The sequence below is a fragment of the Numenius arquata genome, chromosome 1, assembly GCF_964106895.1.
Source record: "Numenius arquata chromosome 1, bNumArq3.hap1.1, whole genome shotgun sequence".
Classification (NCBI taxonomy): domain Eukaryota; kingdom Metazoa; phylum Chordata; class Aves; order Charadriiformes; family Scolopacidae; genus Numenius; species Numenius arquata.
In genome coordinates this window covers 67,884,004-67,909,549 of record NC_133576.1, presented here as the reverse complement: position 1 = coordinate 67,909,549, position 25,546 = coordinate 67,884,004, and the positions used below count along the sequence as shown (strand labels likewise).

The 25,546-nt window shown below is 37.8% G+C and overlaps 1 protein-coding gene across 1 annotated transcript in view; it reads right to left on the bottom strand.

Annotated features, from left to right (window-relative positions):
* Positions 1 to 13,897: 13,897 nt before the first annotated feature.
* Positions 13,898 to 25,546, bottom strand: part of OCA2 (OCA2 melanosomal transmembrane protein) — a 172,384-nt gene continuing 160,735 nt past the window's right edge. Inside the window, exon 23 of the mRNA XM_074152282.1 lies at positions 13,898 to 13,985. Within this exon, the coding sequence (XP_074008383.1) occupies positions 13,898 to 13,985 (88 nt within the window). The remainder of the gene's footprint in view (positions 13,986 to 25,546) is intronic.

The window sequence follows — 25,546 nt, the reverse complement described above, 5'->3', positions numbered from 1 at the left end:
AAGAAGGGGAATAATGGCCAGAAAAAGAGTAGAAAGACAGAAGTGAAGTAAAAAATGGAACAAGAATGTCAAGGACCTAGATGAAGTTAAGCAAAAATAGAAGAGTAGGAGACAAAACAGAAACAAAAAAATTGAAAGCATAAATGGGAAATGTACACATCTTAGAAGGGAAAATTTAAAAAAAAAAAAAAAAACAGAACAATTAAAAAGGAAGAAAAGTAGGAGAATTCTAGTGAGACTGAATGATCATGTATCTGAGGCAAAACAGCCTCAGGGAAAGAATAAGGACATAAAAGTCATATTGCTTTAATCATGCTATGTAGTTACACTAGTAAAACCTCCTGAGCATAGACTCAGCAGTGTAGATCTAAATGCGTTTATATCTGTAGAGCATATTCATAAAAGGAATGGAAATATGCAGGTCAGGAATACAGCTAGTAGCAGCAAAGGCAAAACAATGCTCAGGTTGGAAAAAAAGAGATAAGGAATTGCACATTCTACTCAGCAGTAACAACAGAGCAACATTTTAATGGTGCCTCTGAAGTTTTATTGCAAAAAGGTTTCACTTCTGCAATTGAACAATGAATTCAGCTTTTAAACAAGGGGTTCCAAACCTTGCATGGTTCCCCCTCATGCCAAGATACTTCAGGCACAGACGTAGACTGCAGACTTCCTGCTATATTTACTTTGCAGAGAATATTCTTCTCAGCTAAGGCAATTGCATTTGCCCTCACACACACCACTGAGGTTCTGGGGGAAGACTTAAAGTTTTGAACTTCTAGCTTCAGTTCTCTTCACTGCACATAAACACAAGGCAGAAGGTAGATGGCAGGAATATCCATCCATGGCACAGGGATCCACTGCAGACAATATTGGACTGTGGGGAGGTAACCTGATATACATATTTTGAACACATTTTCAAATGTAGTTATGAATCACATCAAAGAGAACAATCTTGCTGTACAAACTAATCCTCTTTTCTCTTGAGTTTCAGAGCAATTACGCTGCATTTGAGGCACTGTGGATTTCAGGTGACTGAACCAGTGCCCGGGTGCCTAGGGCATCTTGGTAGATCTGGTAAGCCAGATAATTCATGCACAGATGAACGGCAGTTACTGCTATGCTCATCCTTTTCTACCATTAATATTTTCGCAGCTGGTTTGCTTTCTTAGACAGAGGATAACAAAGATTCACATGATACAGACCAGGGTCTCTATTATTAGTATGCAAAAGCAACTTTCATTAATGTCTACTGACAGCATGACTACTTAAGTGATTCAGTCTGGTGTCCTTTAGTCACAGCCTCTCGAGGGCTAAGGCTTTCCATATAGCAGCAGGGACCACTTCTGCACTAAACACTGATGTTCAGTTAATCCAAGTTCTAATTAATTGGTTTTCTTTTACTGTGTATTCATGTCTAAAAGGAATTTTTATATCAATTTATCATATTTAACAAACCAGTACAAGGCAGAGTTAGAGCTGTTGTAATTATTGTATTCTTTTTCACACTGAGTGAATACAGAGCATCCATTTTAATTCTAGTGTGAGCAGGCACATTACCACAGAAGCCTGTCTTGGTGAAGGGATCTGGAGCGAGATACTGGGTAGGTCATTCTTAAAGGTGATGGGTGTCCACTTCACAACATTATGTATTGATAAACCCAATCCAACAGAGCCAGAGACATTCCTATGTTACAGAATTTTCCATAATGAAGCATGATCAATGGAATTGAGCTCATTAATAACAGATCTAAGTGTATGTTAACACAGTAATAGGTAAACTAATCATTATTAGAGAAAAGGTACTGTTGCAGAGGCAGATTTGTGCCTCCATCAGCCTACTAACCAGTGGTTGTCTCAGAGATATGGATAGAGGGAGGGTTAAGTCTCATTCCTCTTCTCTCAAAAGGACAGGTTCTTTATAACACCGATACAATAGATTTCCCATCCAGGGTTTCTCTGGGCAGAAAATACAGGCTGATCTTCTACATTTTGAGTCACAAAAGTGTTGCCATCAAGTGTGTCAAAAGTAACCAACCTCTAAGCAGACATTTGTGTGTCAGCTTTGTCTGACCCCCTCTTGTGAGTTGCTATAGACATATGTTCAGACAGTCACTTTATGTTATTATATTGGCTTGCATATCTCATCAGAAGAGCTCCTAGGTTTCCAGAAAATAAACTAAATTTCAATTCCAGTTGATGGCTTAGGGTTTTAAGTACAATTTCATTTAACACTAGCACAAATCTACAATATTTCCAAAGCTACTAGCTAACAGGATGAGATCATTTGTTTAGGAGACATCAGAGAGGTACCCATTTATATAGTGGAGGTGAGAAACCCTCTGGAAGACTTGGGAGGGCTTATCTTCCTCAGAAATAAACAAGACAAATCAAAAAACTCTTACTACATGGGGAAAAAATGAGCATTTAGCAAAAACTTTCAACAGGACCACTTCAGGGTTTCGGATACTTAGCTGAGTCAGGTTCAAAAGGTCAGGAAATAAAGCTCTTTGGAAAAAAAAAAAAAAAAAAACACGTCTAATTTGATCAGAAGGCTTAGAATTAGAATGAATAGGGACCAAAACATCCAAAACAGAGTGTGCCACTGAGGTATGGATTACACTAAGCTCTGTGCCTGCTAAAGTACTGCCTCAAATATATTTACCCAACTCAGTCATTTGTGCATATTATACTTGCTAGACTTATTTCCAGACTTGAGATGAGCATAGGCTATGAGCTATCCTTGTAACACAGGAATCTTTTTTTCCTTCAGAGTTCCTTGGTTTTATTTACACCTTCCCATCCCTAGCTGTGTGCACAGAAAGAGAGACAGTTCTGCACAAAGTTTTATGGGTGACAAAGGAATTCATTTGCTTCTCTTCTCCTGTGTAAATTCATTTACTCCCGCAAAAAATCAGTATTAAAACCCACCTAACAGCATTTGTAATGACATAAACTACTATATAACTGCCAGGGTACCCTGCAGGCTTTTTGATCGTGGCTCAGTTACGCTTTTCCTTCCATATCAATTGAGGCATGAGGGAAATTGCCCTAAGAGATGCTGCTGCTGGCAGGTGCTTACAGCCATGAAGCCTCATCCCACCTCCCACAGCCTCTACAACAGAGAGCAAATCCTTCCAGCAGGTCAAATGATTCAAATAATTTCTTTCCAGGAAGCAGAGAGAGTTGTGTAGCTAGAACTTTATTGGTGCTTCTCTTGCATTAGTCTTCTCCGGGGACCTTTTTTTGTGTTTGCTGCTTTTTGCTTTTGGTCCTGCGATGGCCCCCTCGGCTGTCCTGAGCAGATGTTTTGAGCTGTCATTGGAGGCAGTGACTAATTATAAAGTTCCAGCAAAACAGAAAAACTCAGTGTGAAATGAAGCTGCTATCAGGAGCCACTGGGATCTGTGACCCTCAGGATGGTTGCTGGCACAGAGGGGGGTCTTATTTTCATGCTACCAGTCAGAACTGGTTCCTGAGCAGCTCACCGATGGCAAAGTCCTACTTCTTGCCCCATTGCAGCCTGGGACAATCCATTTTAGAGTCCTAAATCAGGTCTCCTGTGAGGAGGAGCCACAAAGCCCACCAAAATACATGTGCAAACCTGTCTCATGTCAGAATCAATGGCTCCATCGGTCCTGAGGGGTTGGTTTGACTGAGGAGTGGGGCTGAAGAAATCTTCTCCTTTCATTGCTTCCCTTGAGCTTTGTCATCCTTTACTTACCAAAGCAAATGTCACTGCGATGCTGTTTGAAGCGTCTCTGATTAATTCTTCTCCCTGATATATAATGATGATAAAGCCAATAGAAGCGAAAAGCTCACAACCAGCTGCTAGGCACACACTAACCAGAAATGTAGAAAAGAGAGCAGGTCTGACTCCAACTGCCCTGTTAAATGGCATGGAGATTGAAAACTGAGCACACATTTCTCACCTGCTGCATAAAATCTCTTGCCAACCCTTTTCTCTGTCATCCTCTGAATTGTAATGAGAGACAGAGTCTTCACTGTTGCTTACCTCCTGTGATTATGAAACGTTTTCCTTTTAAGTACATTGAAGAGCTAAATGTGTATTTATGGTATACAACATACTTTGCTTAGCATTATAGGGAAGAAAACTGTATGAATCCCTTTATATTCCATCGCTGGGATGTGTTTATCATTCCACAATCAAATGTAATGCAAGTTGGCATCAATTTTACTAAGAATAATAAGCCAAAATGTAATGTGAATACATAAAAAGTGTTGTTGACAGCTTGTTTACAAAATCTAGGACTTTAATGCAGATTTTGTTTTAGCACAAAACCTATTAACATAATAAGAACACTGTCTGCTTCAGACAACCTGTTATCCTCAGCTGCACTTTTTTTGGAGAAGTCGTACTTTCTAAGACACCTTGAATCTTTGCTTACACACAGTCCTCATTGCCACTAGTCCCATGGATTTCTGAAGATTTTATGAAGGCTTCTCTACCAATAGATGTGGCTGTTCTTCCCACTTCTCAGGACAGATAGGTTTCTTTTATTAAATTCTTGCCCTTTGAGGACACATTATTTTGTAACACTTCAAAATCAGACTTGCATGTACAAATGGGGTGATTAGATACACATTTCAGTAGTTCAGCACCTTTTGAGGCACAAACTCATTCCCTTTCTCCAAGTGCTGAAGATCAAAGTAATAGTACCAAGGTAAATAATCTTAAATATTCAATCTAAGCTCCAGTTCAGGAAAAAAACAAGTGTTTCATCATTCAAGAAGAGCACAGATGCCTTTTTAGAAACAAAATATCACTGAAATATTTCATGAATAAAAATGTTTTCCTGAATTACGGACTTTCTCTGAAGAACATCTGCTTAATAAGTCGGGTTGGGAGAAGCCGCTTCACAAGAATCTACCTGAGCTTTGTGTGAAGTCCAATTTTATCTGGTATGTTTATTAATCATTATAATGGAAAACAAACCATACATTTGAAATCCAAGGAGGACTGCTGCAGGCAACACTCCAAAGAGAATAAATGCAGCCATCTACCACAAAGCTGGTGCACAGGGCTCTGTTTTAACTGTAAAACACAAAGGAACAAACCTAAACTTGAGTGTATAACTCCAATTTTGTTGTTCTCCAGCTCCCGAGTGCTTGCCTTGCAAACCCTTTTAATGTTTGTATATGCAACAGGTATACATATTGTATGCATATATCTGTCCCATGAATAAAAGAATGTGTTGATGGGTTGGTTTTTGTTCCAGTGCAGAGATGCCAAGTTTGATAAATCTTTTACAAAGGCAACCAAAAAAATCACATCTGATATGACCTTTAGAAAAGTCATGTACAATTTAATTATGTTAAGAGAAACTTACAGTAAAGGTTTAAAAAACTCTTATAAACAAATGTTAAATCTAAAATAAAAATATTTACAAATTTATATAGTTAAATATCTCCTGTCTGTTCATATGCAGAATATATAACATATGTTCTCTGGATTTTGTTGTTATCTAAAATTTTTTACAGTATCTGATACACAAAAAATATTTCCAGTTTCTGTTGGCACTGTAGAATAATTATATTAATTTTGAGTCTTTATTTTGAAACAAATTTCCAAATCTAACCTGCATTGGAGAATATCTGACCACCTACTTATTTTTGCAGTCTGACATTGCAAATAAGATTACAGCAAGTATTTTATTGCATCCAGGAACAAGAAAGAATTTGTGAAGACTGTAGAGTCAAGAAATAACAAATTAAAAGCTTTACAGTCAAGTCGAAGGCAGCTGTTTTATTCATCTACTTCATCAAAAAGTTTTCACTTTCATGATTATATAATTTTTCATGAAAAAAAACCACGGCCATCTTTAGTCAGCAAGTGCTATGAATATCTGTTTGGTATGTTGTTTTACATCAATTCATGATGTAGCCACACATTATTCATTGAATGTTGTTCAAGCTTTTTCTCAAATCAGAATTGCAGATTTCCTCACAGACATCCTTGGAGTGTTTCATAAACCTCACTCAACTTATTTTCACAAGAGCCCTTCAGCAGATAAAGTGAGACAAAGAAAGTTTAAGAGTAAAACTGTTTGGTAATTTGGAGTTTATAATTTGCAACTGTGACTGTGACAATCAGCATATCAGAAAAATCGGGAAGTAAATTCTCAGTTGAAAGCCTTCCTCATCCTCCAGTGACTCCCAGATGCAATATATGCATGGTAGATACCTTCATAAAGGTTTTAACTGCCAACCTAAGCAGCAGGTAAGATTTTTCAAAGGTTCATTACAAGGTCAGCTTGCAGGATTTTTCATACAGGATACCTAAAACTATGTCTATGGCAGTACCTCAGTCTATGACAGATTTCTAACCCTGAAGTCTGTCTCTGAAACATGAGAGCATTAAAACTCTTCAACAGAAAGGACTGTGTGCTAATGTATTTAATATTCATCTTCCCTTAATCCTGTTCTTGACAAATAACTTGAACTGTCAAGTGGCCTTATTTACCAGCAATGCTGAAAACTGTGCCTATAATGACAATATTTATTACCTGGAAGGTGCCTTGTCGAGATTTTGCTGGAACTCACTGTGCGTGTTGTCCATGTGTATGCCTTACATCACATATAGTAGTTTAACAGAGGTCTTTGGGCTCAAGCGAATTACATTCGGACTCCACTAACTTCAGCTGCTATGGTACAAAACCTCAGTGTGTTATTCATGCCCTCCTTCAGTCTCACATTAATACTTCTTTCTGTATACACACAGTCAAGAGAGAAAAATACCTTCTTCGCATACATTTTGGCCAGTCAAATCTTACTGCTTGGGGCCGGAGCTGGCGGTTCTACAAGAAAACATTTTGCTCAGAGGTCAGAGTATGTGTCCAAACATACTCTGTGTTGGTTTTCCAACCAGCTCTTAAAAAAAATAGTCATGTTTCCTGAGATCATGACTGATCTTTGCCTATGGAAATGCACATACTTTTAAGATGGAGAATGTATGAAATAGATTACTTACAGCTTTAACCACCACTAAATCAAAAGGAAATAACCTACATGCTGTAATTAAAGTAGTAGCACAAAGTTTGATATATTTCCATATAGCAGGCACGTTACTCCTTATTTATAAAAATAAAAATAAATAAAAAAAAATAATTATGCTTCACAGGCTTCCTTTTCTCAGACATTCTGGGATCTGACCAAATTAATTCACTGGCTATAATCTGTAGATATCTGAGCTTAAAAGTGAATGTAGCAAAGACAATGAGAAACAAAACATCCTGAAGCATTAACACTCCTGAGTCAATATGAGGAGAACCTGAAGTTTTCAATTTAGGTTCATGAGCCCCAGCACTGTCAGTCTTGCTGTGATTTTTTACTTCCAATCAGTGTCTGTAACTCTTCTCATGACCAACGCATAAAATTCACAAGAGGTTGAAAAGTGGAATAGATTAATACATTAAATAGGATGAAATAAAAAAAAAAAAACCCTGTGCTGCTAACTCTGCTTATTACTGACAATAGGAAATGTAGGAAAAAATAACCCTTTTCCCTACTCTTCTTAACCCTGTTTGTTAAGTAAGGGGGTTTTTCCTCCCTCTTTATCAAGGAAAAGTAGGCACATGCCATCTGGATAAAGGGGCTGGAAACAGGACAAATGAGTTAGGGTTTCATTTGGCAACTGGTGGACTGGAGGAACAGAATTTTAGTGAGCAAGAAATGAAAAGAAGAGTGCAGGTTCAAAATAGCAAATGTCTATAAAGGGAAAATACCTGGTAGACAATAAATTCTAGAGGAAAGGGGGAGACATGGGAGGATGCAGGAAAAAGAAAAATCTATAGTACCCCACTGATTGTGCCTCTTGTTTATAGCACTCTGCAGGTCCATGCCTCCTATTGTCTTGCACAGTGAGGGCAGCTCATACATCATGGACAAACCAATGTGTGTTGATTTTCTTAAAAATAGCAGTAGGTCTTTTAGTCCAGCCAAGATAATAGTAATGATGGCCAAGACCACATCTTGAGAGGGCTTTCTTTCCATTACTGATTCATTAGAGAAAACACTAATTGAAACTATTGCTAATAAATCACTGCTGCCTATCAAAGTTGCAACAGGAACCTGAAAAAAGGAGAACAGCATGTGCCCAACCTTAAACATAGTGCAAAACCCCTTTAGCTTCTTATTAGTTTGAGTAGCACTAGGATATTGCTAATCCTATAATATTCTCCCTAATAAGAATTGTGCAAGAAAAGGTTTCTTCTCTCATTCTCTCCCTCTAGAGCATCTATGGAGGAAGATTTTAATCCTTTCCTCAATAAAACTCCAACACTTGTTGATTTCCTGTTGTCCCTAGTAAATCACTCAGATTTTTATATGCTGACTTCATCTGAGATGGTTAGTACTTAACGGTGAATTGCTAGGATTTCCTATTGTAAATTCACTTCAGAAATATTAATTTAATGCTTCAGCTATTTCATTATTTTTTCTGGCTTGCTTCCCAATCATTTTCTTAGCATCCAATTACAACAAACACGGAGGCTCATGCTTAGCATATTTATTTTCTGTCTATTTCAGGTGGCACTGACTTTTTGCCATTTGGAACCTATGAATTCTTTAATGGTGGTTAATGTAGGGAGTAGCAATCTGATAGTTGTTATGCAGATGTTTCCACATTTTTAATTAGTATTTTTTAAAAAAATAGTTGGTGTTTGCACATAATTGATTCCATGATATTTGATCAACAGTATTTATTTCTTTTACAAAGCGCAAAGCATCCATATAGAAAACGTACCTTTTTAAAGCGCTTAGAAGGTTGGGTAAAGTCAGGAAACTATAAAAACAAATCCATTGACTATAAAAAGTTACACAGAAAGCTAGCAACACAGCAGGAAACAGAAGCCTTTTCTTTCTGAACCCGTTCCCGTATATTAAACATGAAATCATTCTGAGGCACTGGAGGAAGTCTACAGTGCAAGTTGTTTGAAGACAGTTTTTGCAAATACTTTGCAAATAACATTTGACTTCTTAGATGAGAACTTCCTCTTTCTGTATGGTCAAAAAACTTTCATTTCTAATTGTACCTTTAAAATTTGTTTTCTTTGAAACAATACATTTTATTTTGATTTTTGTTAAGAAAACCAGAATTACTTGCTAGGACAAGACATGGTGCAAGAAGCTTCATTACAGTCTAAAATAAGCTCTTATGAGTAGCTGTGGAATAATCCATTTAAGTAGGCAAGTTTCCTTTTATAGAGATGAACTGGAATTGGCTCACTCCCCAAAGAATCAATCATTATATCTTTTTCAAGACAATAGTGTATTTCTAAATCCTGCAGTTTAACTCAAATATTCTCATAGAAATGAGAAGTATTTTTTCAGTCATATCTCAGTAATATTTGCTAGCAAGGTGTTCACAGAGTTCACTGTGCAATGCGGGAAAACATTTCCAGCTTTTAGACTCATTTTGATTTGATCTGTAATTAAGATAGAGAATAAATATATCCAGTCCAACAGCTCTTAAAGAAATTAAGCTACCACAGGATAAGGGGTATGGCTCTTTCATGAAACTCTAGAGGGAGTCAGGCTGGCTCTGCGATGGTCAGCATATTTTCAAATGGTCTAGATTTTGAAGTAAAAGGTTAAATGTGAAAGTGTGTGGATTATTCAGGGTAAAGACAACAGGGTAAAGACAAAGACAACAGTTAATAATAAAGAATCACAGAAAACCCTTACAAGAGCAAGAGACTGGGAAAAATTAGCCTGTGGCATTCACTGTGGACAGCCGTAAAGAAATGTAGATAGAGGCACAAAAATAACCTTAACTTTACATAATAAACAATGTGAACTAATAACTATTACTCAGGAAATGCAGCTTGTAATTCTAAGATGCTCTTCTATAAAAATATATTCCTCAGCTTATTTGTCAATAGCAGTCCAAGAATTGAATTAGATCTCAATAATTATTCGAAATAAAATGGCAAAACAGAAGAAATCAGCAGGTTGCTGCATAAATCCATGGTGTATTTGTGTCTTGGCTACTGTTTATACTTCTCATACTTTCAGCTCAAAAAGGTTAAGGTGAAACTTCAGAAGGTGAAAAAGGGGATGAGCAAAGATATGAGAGTGTTTCCATATAACAAATGGGTAAATAGACTGTGATCTCCATACTGGAAATAGGTCTATAAAATTATGATTTAGAAAAATGATGGCTATTCATTATCCCTTCCCAAACAAAAGATTTGGGAAAGGTGCTGGGGGAGAGGTGTCATAGAAATTACATTAGCAAAGGGCAAGTTCAAAACCAAGAGCTGGAATATTTTTCCCACAGTGTATACTTTATCTGTGAAGCTGCTTGTAACAGTGAATTTACAGCTGAATTTACACAGGTTCAGCAAGGAGCTCGCTAAGTTTGTAGAAGGACAATCCATCAGCTGCAATGCAATATAAAGATGCCATCTCTCATTCAAGAAGTCTCTGGGTCATGGAAATCTCTGAAAGTTGGGACAATATTCTGGGAAAACATAATTTTATATTTTCTCTACTCTCATGTTCTTCACAGGCATCCATTATGCCCCATTGTCAGAGACAGATGCTGGGCTGGGCAGACCCTTGGCCACTCCCAATGCCATTCTTCACTAGATAGCTCAGTGTTTGGTGAAGTTCTAGTAAGTCCTGGTTTCTTTCCTTGCTTTCAGTAATTGCTCTGCTTATCTACTGGAGATGGTTTCTTTTAATGGGCTTTGCTTATATTGCTCCGTAGTGCTGTAATTCATATATTGCTGTCTTACTGCATTTTACACCATTCAGAAAGGGTAAATGGATCTCAAAGTAGTCATATATTTGTACTTACTCTATGGCTTAAAACAAATGTCACCAAATAGCCTAAAGGGGTGTCAATGAAAATGAGAATCCCTTCCTCTGAGATCAGCCACAAGTGCACTAAAGATGATAGACTTTTTCATAATTTATTACTTAACTAATATTTTTTTCAGCCCTTTAGAGAGAATTTCACCACATAAATAAATTCCACCCACTCCTCAAATTCACTCAATTTTTATGGGATCCTATACACTAGTTTTGTCAAGGATGCAGTCACTCTAACTTGTGCCCTTTGGATGGGCAGATTAGGTTGATAACTATAATGGAAGACAATGAAAAATATACTTCATTACCTTGAAATGATCTGAAGTACCTGGGTAATTTTCATTTTAGCAGATTGTCTGCTAATGTGTGAAACAACAGCAAGAGGCCAGAAAAACATGTTTATCACTGTTATTTCTCTGCTTATTGAGCATTAGATTACACTCACGTAAAGCCTTGTGCAAACAAACAGCTTTATCTTTTTTTACAATTTGCTTTGTCATATGAGCTCTCACTGAGCTCTTCTTGGCTGTGCAAATGAAGCAACAAGGTTGTTTAAGGAAAGCCAGTATGTTTGAAGGAAATCCTCAGAAAAACAGCATATCATGAAAGAATTTCATAAAATCAGAATGAATTTAGCCTTAAGTTTGGTTGCCTAAAAGCGTGATCAATATGATTTTGTACTCCTTCTGCACTACTTGCCTTCTTTTGGCAGGACAAGTAACATAAGAGAAAGAAAATCTAATTTCAGTCCCATTGATGTTCACTTCTGAAGCCAGCGACATCTCTCTCACAGCAAAGTGTTCCAGAGTATTTGCTAAGATGAGTGAATGGAAATGAATTGCTGCACTTCTATCTTCCTCCTTCTAGCAAACTGTAAATGCAGACGTGCTTTTTCATGTCAGCTAATGCGATTACATTATTGGCATGAGTTTCCTTAAGGATGGCAGGAGGGTTTCAAGGTCCCATGAGTAGGATTAGGTTTTGTTTAGGTTTTGTACCCCTTAAAAGGAACAATAAAAAAGAATTAGTGAGTTGTGTTGTGGGACCATAGTCTCATTTTTATATTCCTTCATACCAACAGTGTTTTAATGGAATAGAAAAGAAAATAAAACCTTAAATTGTGTGAGTGGAAAAAAAAAAAAAAAGAAAGAAAAAAACCCCAATGCCCCCAAAACATGTTTTTAAAAATGTGTTTTAACAGAGCCTGATTTTGCATTCTTTAGGGCTTAATGCAACAGTTATTGCACAGCCAGTGACTGCACCAAGATTGCTCCAATGTGAGAAATGTTGAGGGCTATAAAATATTTTGTGAATAGTTTTAACCAGGGATCAATGTTAAGCTGATTAGCATAAATGTTTCTTTAATTGAAAAGAATTCCAGTTATTACAGAGTACTGCTCATAAAAGGAAAAAGTCTCCACACTGAGAGTGAGACAAGCCAAATGCAATTTCAGACAAGTTGTCTGAAGGTGTGTATTTCAGGCTCATCTCTCTCTGTTTTGTTTTGTTTTGATCCAAACTTTTTGCAAGGTTTTGTGGTTGTTTTTTTTTGAGGGGGATGGGGATGAGGGGGCTTTGTGAGGAAGTGGAGGTTATGCTGGTTCTGGGAGAAGATCTTGTTGTCTACAGCTGGTCACTGTTACAGAAGCCTTGAGGTTTCTCAAGTGATGCAAAACTCAGCCCCGCTGCAGGAGACCACTGATCCAGGGGGCCTGAGCAGGGATGGAGCTGGAAATCTTGGTGAGAAGTTTTGGGGCAATGGAGAGAGCTCTTCCTCTCCTGCTCCACACTCCTCCTCTGCTACCACTGAATCTATCATGAGGGGTGGTAGCCAGTCTTGCTTTGAGTGGGTGCTGTGACTCATTTCCATTAGCCTCTTCATATTTCAGACTTAAACAAAAACATCTAGGTGAGGGATGCAACCTGCATATGAGTAAAATGGGATGCATGATTAACCTCACACCCTCAGTTGGAGAAATACTTCTCTCTCACTTACTAGGTTATCTGAAGGACTAAGAACAAGGAAAAGCCATATTTGATCATCTCTACTGGCTCCCTGTAATTCAGCCTTGTTCACTTGGGTTGCACTCACCAGGTTGCCAATTTCTCTGACTCAAGATAAAACAGACCCACCAGTAATTCAGATCAGTCCCACAAAGGTATCGGAAGATGAGGACTGAGACACCAAATGCCTCACAGGACTTAATATTCATAATGAGAAATTTGACCTGTTCTGGCAGCCAATTATACAAAACAGTATATGTGGTTTAACACATTATGATCAGAGAGAAGGGAATCAAAGCCAAACTATGATCTCATCCTTCCATATAGTGTATTAACCTATTAAAAGATTTACTTCATCACAGAAGTGAATTAATAATTAAATGGAAGATGTCCGGTGCTTTATCACATTTTATGTCCATACTTTGGTAAGAAGAGGGGCGTTAGTTTATTTTAAGAAAAAAGCATCTTAACACTGATTAGGAGCTTTAAAATGAAAAACGAAGCCTCCATAGGATGTAATCCCAGTTCCAAAATAATAATTCCTTCCATAGCACATTTTCAGGAGATGTGTTTATTTTTAAACATAGATAATGGTACATCCTTTGTAGTGTAGAGACTTTCTGCTTAACTGTCTATGATTACAACTTGAATATTAGTTACTTTAATACAAATAGCTAAATACATTGGCAAAGACAAATGAAGCCCTAAAAAGAAATTACTGAACATCTGCTATTGTGAATGAGTTTTTCATCTGTGACTATACTCAGATTGTGTCAATATAAACTTTCAGGCACAACAAATTCCCTTGTGATGGTGCCTTTTCATCTGCACAATAATTGTATTCATAATTAAATATATATCTTTTAAGGTTGATTGTCTAGTTCTGCAAATTGTTCACAAAACATAAAGTTAAGAATGACCAAACCTGCTGCTGACAATCATTTTGATTGATACCATGCACTGGGGCTTTACACATCTTTTTCCTTTTGTTCTTAGTGTTCTGATATATAAATTAAATGAAAGAGAAAGCTTCTTTGAATCTTGAAAGGATAGATTACTATGAGTTCCAACCTACTACGACATGAGCAACAAGAAGATAGCACATCCCGATGGTACAGGACACAATCATCATGGGGAAACCTAACCTGAAACAACAATAAAATAAAGGAAAGATCAATAAGGATACAATACTTTGTTCTCCAAGCAAAGAAAAAGGAAATTTAAGTTATCCTACACATTTCAAGCCTCAAATATGCTTATAGCAGTGCCAAAAGCATGGTTGTACTGAGTAAGACTATTAGACTAGTAGACTAGGAGTCTAATAGTCGAGCTCGCATTTCTACTTCCAGCCTGTTTAAGAGTTAAGTGGTCAAAATTAGCATAATTTCATTGGTTTCAGGGCATCTCTTCCAATTTCCTATGTCTCAGAATCTGGCATGTCTTGTTGGTTTGTTGGTATTTTACCCCAGACAATATGCAATTATACAGGTAAAATAACAATTCTTACAAATTATGCAGCATTAGAATAGATCATCCAGTGTCTATCACTTCAGATTAGGTGCATAACCCTGGTATGGTACTTTATAACTTAATCTATAGCTGAAACTCATTAAGTTGTTTCCTCGTCAATCTGTAGTCACATACAGCTAGTATTCCTCTTCTGTACCTCTCACCAGGTTTAACAGACTTGAATGTTAATGGACTTTTGGAAATAAACACCAAGCAGCTGTAAAAGTGCTAAAACTGCTGTTCTATCAAAACAGCTATTTGCTTTTCACCACGGATTAAGCTTTTCACACAGCACAGATTTTATAGCTTTCTTTAGGCTTAAAAACACAGGCAGCAGAGACAGACAACTGGAAAGAATGTTGTGTCCGAGTCATACTCTGCTAGATTTGTAGGTCTTCCATATGTGTGAAAAGAAAGGAGTTTTCTGAAACTTAAAAGTATTATTGTATGATACTGAGGCACTGTGAAGAATTAGTGCTGTGATCACACTCATTTGTTCTATGTTACTAAAATCACAAGGAGTACTAAGAAGAGAAATTAAGAAATGATCATGCCACAAATAACCCTCCTCATGTACTTTCTTTTTTTCAAATTTAGCCAAGAGTTTCCATAAACCTCATCAAAGCATGGCAATGTTCTCTGAAGTACAGCATTTCATTTATTCTCTTCCTTGAAGTAAGACCTGCTTATTACGTGTGGATAGATTAGTTGTGCCTTTTTGCCTTGCTTGCTAGAAGCCCTCAGGAAGGTTCCTCGAGTCTGTTCCCCTCTGTCATTGTTGATCTGATCACTAATGAAGAGGTGTCCATTTAGTAGGTGACAGGAGGACACCATTCTCTGAGCTTGGGTGGATGTATAGCTCCTTTCTTTAGGAAGCTACAGCTAGAAGGGACCCCTTTGGGCATATAAGTCTCACCCCCACCTCCTCAGGGTATGAAACCACTTGAATAAAATGAAAATTAAACTTCTCAATGGATCACTGCAGTCTGCTCTTTCCACCTGCAGCCGCGACATTGCTCTGAACCTTGAGTTCCTCATGAGTCGTGTTTCTTTCATTGCTATTTTGCTGAAAAGCTGACTGAAGGAGGCATAGATGTGACAGCAGATCAGAGGTGCTTTCAACTTTAACAGCCATTGGTTCAAGTTACCAACAAGGGAATTTTACCATGAACAAGGGTCACTGCAAACACAAAAATAATCAGCCCTGACCTATAAAGTTTGCAGAACAATTAGGAAATAAATGACACCCAAACACTCTAAAGAAAATGCTGGAATGATTTAGTGAAGAACAAGCTTGTCCATAATGGTTGCTCTTGACCCACTACAAAAAGTGAGACCATCTCACATACTGGTAGAAATAGAAGCAAATCAAGAACAAAAGAAAACCTTTGCAAAGCTGGAAATGTACAAAGGGCAAGACTGTCAGGAATGACAGATCACCTTGTTTTTGCCTCCTTGACACCCCCCCCGAAAAAGCTGGCGTGTCTCTGTGCCCATTACCATTTTGCCTACGAGAACTGCCCCAGCAGGACAGTTCCCTTTCCTGCCTCCAGAGGCTTTCTCCTCCATGTCTCTGTGATTCAGGACCTGATGTGCTGGTCTCTTCTGGCATTCTGTTAACAAGCATTATTACTGCTATTCTGGCTTCAAAAGAATTAATGTTAGGCTGATATTTGGAACTGAGAAAAGAGAAAGGAAGAAGAGGAGACAGAGAAGAGCTAGGTGTGTCCAAGTGGTGAAAGGTATGAAGACTTGTTAGGAAGGGTAATAAGATGTCATAGCTTTCAAATATTTCCTGAGAAGTCTGAAATGCATTTGGAAGATTTCTTTTTCTTTTTTTTTTCATATGGTCATGCATAAATATACTGTATATAAGTGTTATTTCTTTTACAGACTGACTGGTCAAATCCTTGCTTTGAATGACTCATTACTTGAAAGAGCTGAATCGTTATTCAGTCACTAAACTATGATTAAGCTGATAATACTGTAAATCAGCAGAGCTAAAACATCTCTTGGAATTATTTTAGAAAAAAGCAAAAAATAAATAAATTAATTTGATGGCTAGTCAATTGCTTCTCAGACCCTTTCTTTCCTTCTCTCAGCAAATCTGATCTCTGGCCCTCCCTAATCTCACTTAGATAAAAGCATCTAGAGAGGAAAAAAAGGCAAAACCAGCTTTGGCTGTAGGAATAAAATAGCATGGCTAAAAAAATCCTTCTACGTCCTTCAGTATATCTAATGAATGCTCCCTGCAGCTGTGTCCCCATGACAGGCCAGTGAATTGGAGATTGCTACATCTCTCATAAGAAAATCAGCTGTTGTTTGACAGAAAACAATTTTATTGACCTTCCAGTTAGCAAAGAATGAGTTGGTGCTCGGGGGAGTGGGGACAGCTCAGGTCTTAATCTGTACTAATGCAACTTAACAAACCTCCCTGGAGAGCATGCAGCAGCTCAGCAGTGAATGGCAGTACAACACCTTTGTGAGGACTGGCAAGGGGCAGGAAGGATCCCAAAAAACTCAATGACTAATCGACCATTGAAAAGAAAGCAGAAAAGATAGCTCTAGCTTGGAGGAGGTCCATGCAAGAAAATGGATGAATTATACAGGGCCACATACAAGCATGCAGGAATTGTAATCATACCCCCACTGTCATAGCGCCAGTCAAGTGTGTAGCTGGAGCCAGACACAGCCTGTCTGGGGAGGAACCTCATTTCATTTAGCGTCGATGCTTGCATAGGGCACAACTATAAAGCCATTATTCTCATTGCATGGACAATTAGCCCTCAACTTGAAGCCTGAATTTCAGGCCCACTGGCCAGAGCACTAATGTAATTGGATCAAATTCAATGTCGAATTTGTGTACCAGAGAGAGAGGAGATGAAGCTCAGTAAGTATTAGTTACTGCAGTGTTAATCGATTACCTGAGTTGGTTCAGTGCCCTGTTATTGCTATTACATTACCCATTGCACTCCTCCAAAGGAAGATACAGCTCCTGTCCCAGGCTCCATGCACCATAATATGTTTAGGTATCTACATTTTCTTCAGTTATATCACATCTAAGAATGCATTTTGAATACTGTAAAAATTACTTCCAGCAACTCTCATTTTCAGCATACTCTTTGAATCAAAAAGCAGCATGTCATTCAGTTGCCCCTGCCCAGGAAAAAGGATCAGCAGAGTTTAGAAGTCATAAAAAACTTTCTTGCTCTAAAACTTCAGATTAGTAAGAAATGCTAATTAGCATCTTTGACATAAAAAAAAATAATAAAATTAAGCAATCTTATAACAGCATCTGATGTGACATTTTTATACACAAACTAAAGGAACAAGACAGTTGTATTCTGCGCTGGGCAGCCTTTTCTTCCCTCTCTCACTCTGCAGACAGGCAGATAATATGCCCTGCATGGCACAAGAGGTTCATCCCAGCTGTCCCAGCCGGCTCAAGGAGTTTTCACCACTGCAGAGAGGGGGTCACATGCAAGGAACAGGTGGATGACAGGATCTAGTATTCACTCCACTCTCCCCTCCTCTTCTTACTAGAAGCTTAGACATAAATCTGTGATCTAAATGAAATCGTCCTGCTTAAATATACACAATAAGAAGTTCACTGTGAGACCGTGAAAGCATTTCAAGTGAGAGCCCTGGGGACTGGTCTTGGACAAAGCTTTACTTATTAATAACTTCAGCAATCCAGTAGTGAAAAGCTTGCAAATCACCCCAGCACTGGAGAGATGCCAGACTCTGTGGAGAACAGAATTCAGCATGTTCTTAACAAATTAAAATGAGAATTTGAAATGAACGAGATGAAACTCTGTGAAGGTAAGTGTGAAGTATGTATTAGAAGTCAAACATGGGCACAAAACCAGCCAGGAAAGTGAAGCTTTTCACTGGTAATGACGTAGTTATTTCTGATCCTGCCTTGCTGTAAGATTTCTGGCTCTGTATTTATTTAGAAGAAGAGGAAACTGGTGTATGATTATGCTAGGAATAAATCCCATTTTAAATGGGTATCCACGGATGTGAATATTACGGTTTTCTTAGGTTATAAGTTTGACCAATATTATTTGCTGAACAGTAGCAGCAAAGCCCTTGGGTTCTCAATTGCATTTTCCTGAGCAAACCGATCTGCTACAGTACCTTGCAGCTCTATTTTGTGGTGCAAGAACCAGTAGGACCTGGGATGTGCAAGACCTGGGATGTGCAAGACCCAGGTTCAGTGCCCGGTTCTGACTGATCTGGAATATGACATAGGAAACATTCTCACCCATAAAAATCACACCTACAGGCGCTGCCTTCCTTGACAGCTCATAACTTACACGGCCTGTGCACCCTTGAGCAGATCTGTAGAAGAACCATGCCTCCAAGGAAATGGGGAATCTTCAGTGGTTCCTCAGTAGAAAAGCAATAGCAGAAATCTCCCAAGAGATTAGGGGACTGGAGCATCTCTTGTGTGAGGAAAGCCTGAGAGAGCTGGGACTGTTCAATCTGGAGAAGAGAAGGCTCAGGGACAAACTCATCAATGTGTATGAATGCCTGAACATATGGTGTAAAGAAGACAGAGCCACGACCTTCTCAGTGATGCCCAGTGACGGGACCACTGGCAATGGGCACAAACAGGAGGTTCCCCCTGAACATCAGGAAACACTTTTTCAGTGTGAGGGTGACCAAGCACTGCAACAGGTTGCCCAGGGAGATTGTGGAGACTTAGTATCTACTCCTGTAGATATTAAAAAGCCATCTGGACATGGACCTTGGCAACAGGCTCTAGGTGGCCTTGTTTGAGGGGGCCCTCCAGAAGTCCCTTCCAGCCTCAACCATTCTGTGATTCTTACCCACCTACTTGTTCCTCTGTAATTCAACGTAGGATAAGAAAGGATTATCTGCACACCTGAAGATTGGCATGTCATCAGAAAATTTTTAACAAAGATCAACACATAATTCTTCTCATTTTTGGATGGTGTCTCATCGTATGCAATGCTTTGCTCTGGAAGTTTGATAATCACAAGATCAATTTTGAAAGAACATCTAAATGCCTGTGAAACCAGCCTCGAAAAAGAGACTCAGGTGTGGGTGTACTTAGAAGATACATAAGGTTATTTCTGAATGAAAGGAAATCTACATCTTTTAATGAAGTTTCATAATTGGATTTGCAAGGTAACTCATTTATATTTCATTTCAACAAAAGAGTATAACCACAATATTCATGTATCTTAATGAAAAGAATTTATCATAACCCTCATGAACTGAACTCTAGAAGGATGTCTTTTTTAACAGAATTTAGGACAATTTTACCTTGATGAAGAACAGAACTCAACTAGTTAACAAAAGTTATATAGGTCTACATAAGTTATAGTCTCGTTCAGTACAGCTCTGTGAACAAGTTGTTTTTTCCTATCTCAGCTAGGAATACATAGCAGAGTGAAATCTTTTTTTTTTTTAAGAAAAACAGGAGAGGACAAAATTATCTTTATAAATGTAAGACTTGCTTGTGAATATTATAGTTTCTGAAGTTCTCCATATTTTTTCAGATTTATCCAAAACAATCTATAAATTATTTTTACTAACATTCTTAGATACATAGCTCATTTTCATTGTGATTACTTGCTGACAAATTCTGCTATGCAGAGATTTTCTCAAAAGTTTATTTTGACTTTTCACCCTAATTGTTCAAAAAAGAAAACCTCAGAATTCCTTGGAGAAAAAAAATCAATTTTTATTAGCTCTATTGATTAAATCTCTACCTTTTTTGTTTGGCTTTGGGAAAGAATGGAAACTGAAAAGAAAGATTTTTAATTTGTTGTCTGCCTTACTCTCAAAGCCACTAGAAATTTGCCTTTTGGTCAATTTCTCTGTTTTTATTATATCTGTTGTCACTTTACTGTCATCCTATTTCTTCTCTCCCTTTCTTTCAATGCAGACTGCCTTACGAGTCTCCTGTCATTTTGGTTGTGTCAACCTTTCCATCATTCCAAGTCTTTGGCATACCAATTCAGTTTATCTGAAAGGAAAGTATGGACTTTACTAACAGCTTAAAGAAAACAGATTCAAAATGTTTATTACATGCCCATGGCCCCTTCAAATCCAGACACCTGTTGTAGCTCAGAAAACAGGTGGCTGAAACTGCAAGTGATCATTAATTCAACATTAAATTGCTGTGAATTTCATATAGTCTGGAATTACATAAAAATTATAGTGTGGTTACCTCCTAGTTACCATACACAGGAGTTACTGTGTAATTTAAATCACAGAACAAGACCTATAATCCTATTTTCTTCTCATTGCTAAAATTATAATAATTTCTCATGATATTCTATCTGTTTTGAGTCTATGCCAAGATTTCCCATAGAGTCACTGCCAGGAGTGGAGCTGAGATAGGGAAAATCAGATCCTGAGTGAGAAATGTGAAGGTGTTAGGTTTTGCCTCCCGCAGTCTAGAACATCCTTCTATAGGTGTTTTGCTGTAACCTCAAAATTTTTATTTGCAGAACAAGCAAGAGGCCTTTCTTTGGCCCTCCAAAATTCTAAAGAAAACAGTGAAAGCTCTCTTTGCAAGAGAATAGTTGGTCTGCCAGCTCCACCTGGCAGATTCAAATGACTCGATAGAATATTTGTGGCCCTATCTGTCTACGTCTCTGTGGTACAACTGAGATGAAATACAGAACTGTCAGAACAAGTGACTGATAAATAGGCAAAACCTATTCATACATGTTAAACTAGCTACCTACATGAAACACCATAAAAAAATCCAAAACCACCAATTTTAGTTAAAAAATACTGTAGTTGATTGTTTAAAAAACCAGCAAGACACTAGTTATTAGATGACAACAGTATCTAACCTTTTTTTTTAGAACTAAACATACAGCTGCAATAGAAAATGGTGAAATCCTGCAGACAGCCAGGAAAGAACAGAGCTCAAGTGCAGAAACAAACCTGAAAACACAGAACTAACAGCGACATTTTACTGGGGAAGAGCAAAATAACACTGATAAATTTGTGGAAGTTATTTTTCCCACTATCCTGGTTATTCTAATATCTCTTTAAATAAGCAAATTTGTATTAATGATTTGGCAATGTGCACAAGGTTTTCAAAACCTTGTATCTAGGTAACAAAGGGGAAAAACAAGTAACTTTCCACATTTAGCCTTAAGGGCCCTGTGGCCAACATAAATACCCTACATTTAAATGAGAACGAGAATTACTTTAGTCAAACCCATTGCTGTCACTGGATGTAAAAGCAGCTAGATTCAGACCTTTGCACATGTTGGGATGCCTTTTACTAAATTTATATAGCACACTCAAATCCAGATAATCTGGCTCTATAGATTAGGATTCAGTGGGATATTCATTACAGAGAGAGACATGCACAAGCCAATGGCCTGAAAAATATCTTAAACTTAAATCACTTTTTTAAGCATGGGAACAACTGCATCCTAACTTAGAAAACACATTTAAGTGTTTCCCTGGATCAGGAGTCAAATCAAGTGACCCCAGATATCTCATCCGTAGTCTCTTTTGGAAAGTATCCAAAGGCAGGAGAGCCAACGTAATGATAAGACAGTATGATACCCCTGTGTACCTGTCTTTGCTTCACCTGTAGATGTTTTGGCTTTTCTCCATCTATCTGTCCTGCTGCATGAAACACCTGTCAGAGTCTCCAACAGATAAGTTGCAGCGTCAAGTAGAAATGTATTTACTCTTTATATGAATAATACAATTACCCAAAGCAACTCACAAGTTTGACCCAAGTTAACATCTCTTGCTTTCTACCTGACTACTGATATCTAGAGCGAACCAACCGTGTTTGAACATGTTGGGAACAACCTTTTTTCCAAGAAGGCTTGCACCAGCCAACCTTCAGCCAAGGTGAGGGCCAGGAAAACAGAGAGCAGAGGAAGCTCTTCTCTGTATAGTCCATTTTAAAGGGGTATATTATTTCACTTTTCCATCGACTGATAACCCCAAGAAACATACAGTATACAATGTTAAAGCTCCAAAGTGAGCTGTCAAAACTATAGAAGTTTATCATCAAAGCAATAACTCCATTCTTTGCCAGGTAGTGGTGTTGTGACTATTTGAAAACACGTTATATGCTGTATGTTGGAAAAAAGGGATATGCCATAACTGAATTTTAGCTCTGTCTTTAGTCAGATGATTTTTCTCGGTTTTGCAATGTAACATACTTGATTTTATTTCTTACAGTTGTGCTCCAGAGAGACCAAAGCATTGCAAACACAGTGTTTATTGTTAGTGCCAATGTGCTCTACATTTACCAGACCTGAGGTAAATTCTGCAAACTTAAATTTGCACACCTTCTAGCAAATTCTACTGGTAAATTTAGTTTAAATAGTTTCAATTCACATGAGTTTCTGGTCCATTAATGACAAAATTACATTTTTTTATTGCCAAGACTATTTGAGTCCCCAAATAGTCCCTTAATAATCCATTATTTGGTGCTTTAATATGAATATCCTAGAGGCAGAGTAGACTTTCCATTCATTATTAGAGGAACATGTTCTATATAGAAGAGAAGCAAGTTCTCTTCCTGCCTACTGAAGTAGGACATGCCATGATAAAGTGTGGCATAAAGATTCAAGATGATCTGCTAGTGATTTTTTGAGTTTATCACAACTTCATGTCAACCTTGGGTCTATTGTTGTATATTAGCAATATGTTTGCACTTCAGGCAGACCCCAAAACAAGTTTAGTCCTGAATTTGTTCCTCCTGGTTTTGTTACAAAGGCTTCATGTCATTCTAAAATCTAGGAAATGAAAATATATTAAATTGATTCAGGTCCTTAGGAAAGCCATACCTATTCCTCTCCCACACATCTGTGTAATGAGGTGTAGTTCTGAGTCTAAGATTAAAATCATCATGGACAATTAGAAGAGAAAATCAATGAAGTATGTCTTCTCTGACTGTACTTAAAGATACTCATGTACTGACTGTGAGTACAAACCTCACTATTCCAGGAATGAATTGTTTGGATGGTTCCGATACAAATATTCTGCTAATCAGATAGATTTATACAAAACTAGTAACTGCTGAAATTGGTTTTGCAATGTTTACAGTCTGCGTTTCTGTATTTTATGAAACATTTAACATATTGTAAGCTCACTTTTGACGATTATATACTTTTTCTTTGCAAAAAGTAAATTTGAGGCTTATCCACATTTTTTTTAAAATACCTTTTTATAGCTCAAACCTCTCTGCTATAGAAATGTCTCATAAAATACTGTGTTTTGTCTATTTTTGAAACAAACTGCATCTAAAAAAATTTTTTACACTACAGTGGTTTTCTACATGGTCTAAAGAAACGGAAGATAACGAATATGACAGAAATTAACTGTGATTTATTTTAGCTTCAAAATGTTTCAAATTAAATAACTTTTACTTCTTCTCTATTATCTTGCTTTTTCTCAGTGAGGTTTTCAGGAATGGAAGTTGCTTGAAAGTTATTTCCATAAATGTCCTTAATCCCAACCCTCACAAAAGGTATCTTGGACCACTTTTCTTAGTTTCTTTTTTTCCCCCAATGTGTCCTTTTATTTTGATTAAAGCACAAGATAAAAGGAAAATGACATTTTACAGTAGAGATTAATCAGTCAATTCTTTAATAATTTCAACAGAGCACTCTCAACTATTCTAAAAGCCCCGGACTTTGCAAAAAAACAGATTCTACATAAGAAAGAATATGTTCCACCCCATTCCCCTCTCCTCTTTCTCCCCACTTTGAGACTCCCATTCATGTGCCATACAATGTGATGACAGACGACCCATGTACAGCAGCTTTGCAGAACAAAGGAACAATGTAATCATGTTTTGAATTAAAAAGTATAAGGAAGTTTCCTGCACACTAATGATTATTGTTCATTATTAACTCAGCAGATGCCTCCTGATAAAACATTGTTGTTGTAACACCAGTAAAATTTCTACCACAAACCCTATGCTTTAGGTCACACAGTCTAGGATGAGCAGAGAGTGGAGATTTTCATTTCAGCAGGATGGACCTGGAGGCTTCTCTCCAGCCCACCATGAAATGTGAACCAAAGGCAAATAAGGGGGCAGCTGGAAACTCACAAGCCCTCTCTGCCATCATGGTGCACTGCACTGTGCAGGTCTTTCTAGACCAGAGAAGTCACAGATCTGGGCTTTTATGTGCTCACTACAAGGAAAACTTCTGTTAACCACAGGTCTAATTTTACGTACACTAGCAAACTAAGGTTAAATAAAGTGAATCCTATTCTACATGCATAATTTCCACAGTGTCTTAAAGCTCCCATATACAAGGCATTAGACAAATAAATACTATACAAATAGATCACTCCAGACTGTCACACATATATACCAACACTTCTTATGATATGAAAGAGGAGACCTAACAGATGGACAAGGTAGAAAAAGTTTAGTGTAGACAGGTAGTTAAGTACCACTAGCAGGATGTTTTAACATGGGGTAGCTACATGACCAGTTCACAGGTGTTGCAAGGCAGTCGGAAGTATCAATTGGAATTCACTGTCTAATTGCTACAGATGGCAGATAACCCTTAAGGTGCTTCAAATTGAAAGGTCAGAGCTTGAGAAACTCTGGCTCTCAACTCCTAAAAATGCACTAAATTTTCAGAAGTTTCTTTGAAAAGACCACATTAGTCCCAGTGTTGTCATCTAATCCATGCCATCACGAGTGTTACTCAGGCCTGCATTGGGAATAAGGATTACAAAGTGACTGAAATGAGGGAAAACCAAGGATTTTACTCTCTTCATATTTTTAACTAGTGGGTGAAAACTAACCTGGTTGCTACACTAACTTCTGCCTCCCTCCTCCCATCTCCACCTCTGCAGTGGAAGAGCTGGATTGCTGCTCCAGGAACACAAGCATGCACCAGCTACCCACCTGGGCGTTGCTTCATGGGGCTACACTTAGCTCATAACATCACACAGGAGTGTCACGGAAGCTCCCCAGCAAGTGAGTTATGCAGGAGATCAGATGTTCTGGGCCAACCATTTACACCAAAGCTACATGCATGCCAGTCTTTCTCTTGTATTGCTTTGGTTATTTCATTTTCTTTTGGACAGCTGGGACAATCAAATGGTTGGTTTAAGAGTCATCAAGTGATTCTGAACCATCCCTAGGTCCCACCACAAAAATCGCAGTATTTTCTTACTAAAATACCAGGGTCATTGTTTCAGATATGTT